This window comes from Armigeres subalbatus, chromosome 2, assembly GCF_024139115.2.
Source record: "Armigeres subalbatus isolate Guangzhou_Male chromosome 2, GZ_Asu_2, whole genome shotgun sequence".
NCBI lineage: Eukaryota > Metazoa > Arthropoda > Insecta > Diptera > Culicidae > Armigeres > Armigeres subalbatus.
The window spans coordinates 174,583,101-174,585,638 of NC_085140.1; the positions used below are offsets into that span (position 1 = coordinate 174,583,101).

Consider the following 2,538-nt stretch of genomic DNA (forward strand, 5'->3'; position numbering starts at 1 on the left):
TCTCTCTCTCGTCGTGGGCTAACTGAAAAAGTGCCCTTACAGCTAGAAACGAAGCTGCTGATGTTCCATAAGTAACGGTTGAAAGCTCCAATACCTTTAACTCTTCCGATGGGGAACATCTCCAAAATATTCTCTGGTAACGTGTTTGGGAAGGATCGATGAGAATTTGTCGGTACATTTTGTAACGTCCACAGAAAAGGCATAAACATGAGTCCTAAATCGTAGTACGATGCTGAACAGGTCACTTTGGCTGCTAGTTCCTGTCATCAATACGTCATTCAAAGAAAATTCACTTGTTTTTGCTGTCGCGTCAAACACTACTCGCAACTTGGTGCTGCTACTGGATGGTTTGAGGACACAATGATGTGGAAGATAATATGTTTGAAGACCAGGGAATCTTCTTCTTCTCTCACTTCTCGGCAATGGTTTAATAGTCGATATTCATTGATAAATTCAGCATATTGAGTCATCAAATCTGGATTGCGCGCCAGTCGTTTCTCCAATAACAGAAATCGTTTCAATGCTAGCGATCTGGAATTTCCTAATTTTTGAACTGTTTCACGAAAGGGTAGCTGGACTACGAATCGTCCATCTTTGTTTCGACGATAGGTTCGTTGGAAATGTTCTTCAAATTGTTCTTGTTCATTAGTATTATTGTCTGGTTCAGTGTTATCTTCTTGATGAAAGAATCGCTGTAAACACGCTTCTAGTCCGTCGGTCACAGCCAAATTTGCACATACTGGAGAATCTTCCTCTGTTTCTTCGAGTGAACCAGCTACAACCCATCCGAACTTTGTTTCGTACAAGGTAGGTAGATTATCTGCAAGCTTGATCTGGCCTTGTTTCAGAATATTGAAGAAATGTTCGGCTCCAATCAGCATTTCAACTTCACGGGATTTATTGAATGATGTATCAGCTAATATAACACCAGGGGGAATGTTCCATGCATCTACTTGAACATTTGCTGATGGAACGGATCCAGTTACCTTTGGCGTGACGAGGCAATCAACGTAGGCAGAGAAATTGTTATAGCTGGACGTCATTCTCACCACCACTCGATGGCGTATATGGGATTTCGCACCTCCTACACCAATAATGGGAACGTTAGCCGGTTGTTTTGGAAGATTCAATTGCTTCATCAAAGATTCCGATAACAGATTGATTTGAGATCCTGAATCTAACAATGCTCGAACTTGATATGCTTCGCCACTCTTGGACATAATATTCACCATAGCTGTCATCAGAAAAACTTGCTTGACTGGTGGACGGAACATACTGGAACAAGATGCAGTTACAGGCCTCTCCCGTGCTGGTTGCACTAGATCTGTTTCGGTTGATGCTTGTGGTATATTAGTTCTTACTTCCGGCTTGTCGCGTCGCTCGAAATGAACTAAAGTGTGATGCTTCTTGGAACACTTTCCACATGATTTGTCACTAGGACATGTTGCACTACGATGGCCCTTTCTTAAACAGTTGAAGCAAAGATGTATCTCCTTCAGCTTATCTTGACGCTGCTCTACAGTCATCTTCTGGAATGTCGGACATTTGAAATTCTGATGTTTACCGGAACAAAATCGCACGCATATTCGGATGTTGCTGTCGCAGCATGTGACGATCTAGAAGGTCCAGATTTGAAGTTCGAAGCTTTGAAATTTGACGTCTTTGTAGCAAGAATCGTGGGTTCGCAACGTTCCAAAATCACGCACCGCTGCTTCAGGAATTCGACCATCTGCTCATATTCTGGAAGTTCGGTTTGGTTGATAGATGCTTCCCAAAGTTCGTGGGTTTGGTCGTCCAAGGCACGTGTTAGTAGGGTCACCACAAACAGTTGAGATACTCCTGTCAAACGTTGATTTAGTTTTTGAAGATTGTCCACATGACGGGTGCATTCATCGATGAGATTTCGGAGATCTTTCGACGACTTTCTTGAAACCTTCTTCATATTCAGTAGAGCAAGAATATGTGATTCAATTATCAGCCTTTGGTTTCCAAAACGTTCTTCCAAAATGTCCCAAGCTCGAGCGTAATTATTGTTTTGAATTGTTTCTAAATCAATTACACCTTCTGCATCACACTTCAATGAATTCTCCAAATGATACAACTTGACTGCATCAGAATCGTTTGATCGTTGCATTATGTCTTGAAACATTGACTTGAAGCGTGGCCATGATTCGTAACGACCATCAAAAGGTTGGCAAGGGAGTACGGAACGATTGAGCTTGAATGATAACAGGTTGATTTGAGGATTGATTTACTGAAGCTGAAGTCGCAGGCATAGGTACGGGCAATGTTGCTCGGGTTTCTTTCTCGAATGCTTCGATCATCGGTTCTATTTTGATAAGGGTTTCGTTGTAAAGAGGTTCAAATTCAATGTAGTTCTCTTCCTGACTAGTAACATTTTCTTCTTCAACGACGGCAACAATGGCATCATGGATATCGCTATATTCTTGATAAATCACCTGCAGGCTCTTGGAATGAACCCGCAGAAGAGGAAGTGACAGCCTTCTGTCTTCATTTTCTGCTGTGACCAAGAAATTG

General features: G+C 42.0%; 1 protein-coding gene across 1 annotated transcript; it reads right to left on the reverse strand.

Annotated features, from left to right (window-relative positions):
- Positions 1 to 317: 317 nt before the first annotated feature.
- Positions 318 to 1,526, reverse strand: LOC134209384 (uncharacterized). The gene has a single exon (XM_062685368.1). It carries the CDS (start codon positions 1,524 to 1,526, stop codon positions 318 to 320), a length of 1,209 nt encoding a protein of 402 aa, XP_062541352.1.
- Between the last annotated feature and the right edge of the window lie 1,012 nt (positions 1,527 to 2,538).

Excerpts from the sequence above, each read along its gene's own strand:
- LOC134209384 (XM_062685368.1), bottom strand. The coding sequence starts at position 1,526 with ATGACTGTAGAGCAGCGTCAAGATAAGCTGAAGGAGATACATCTTTGC.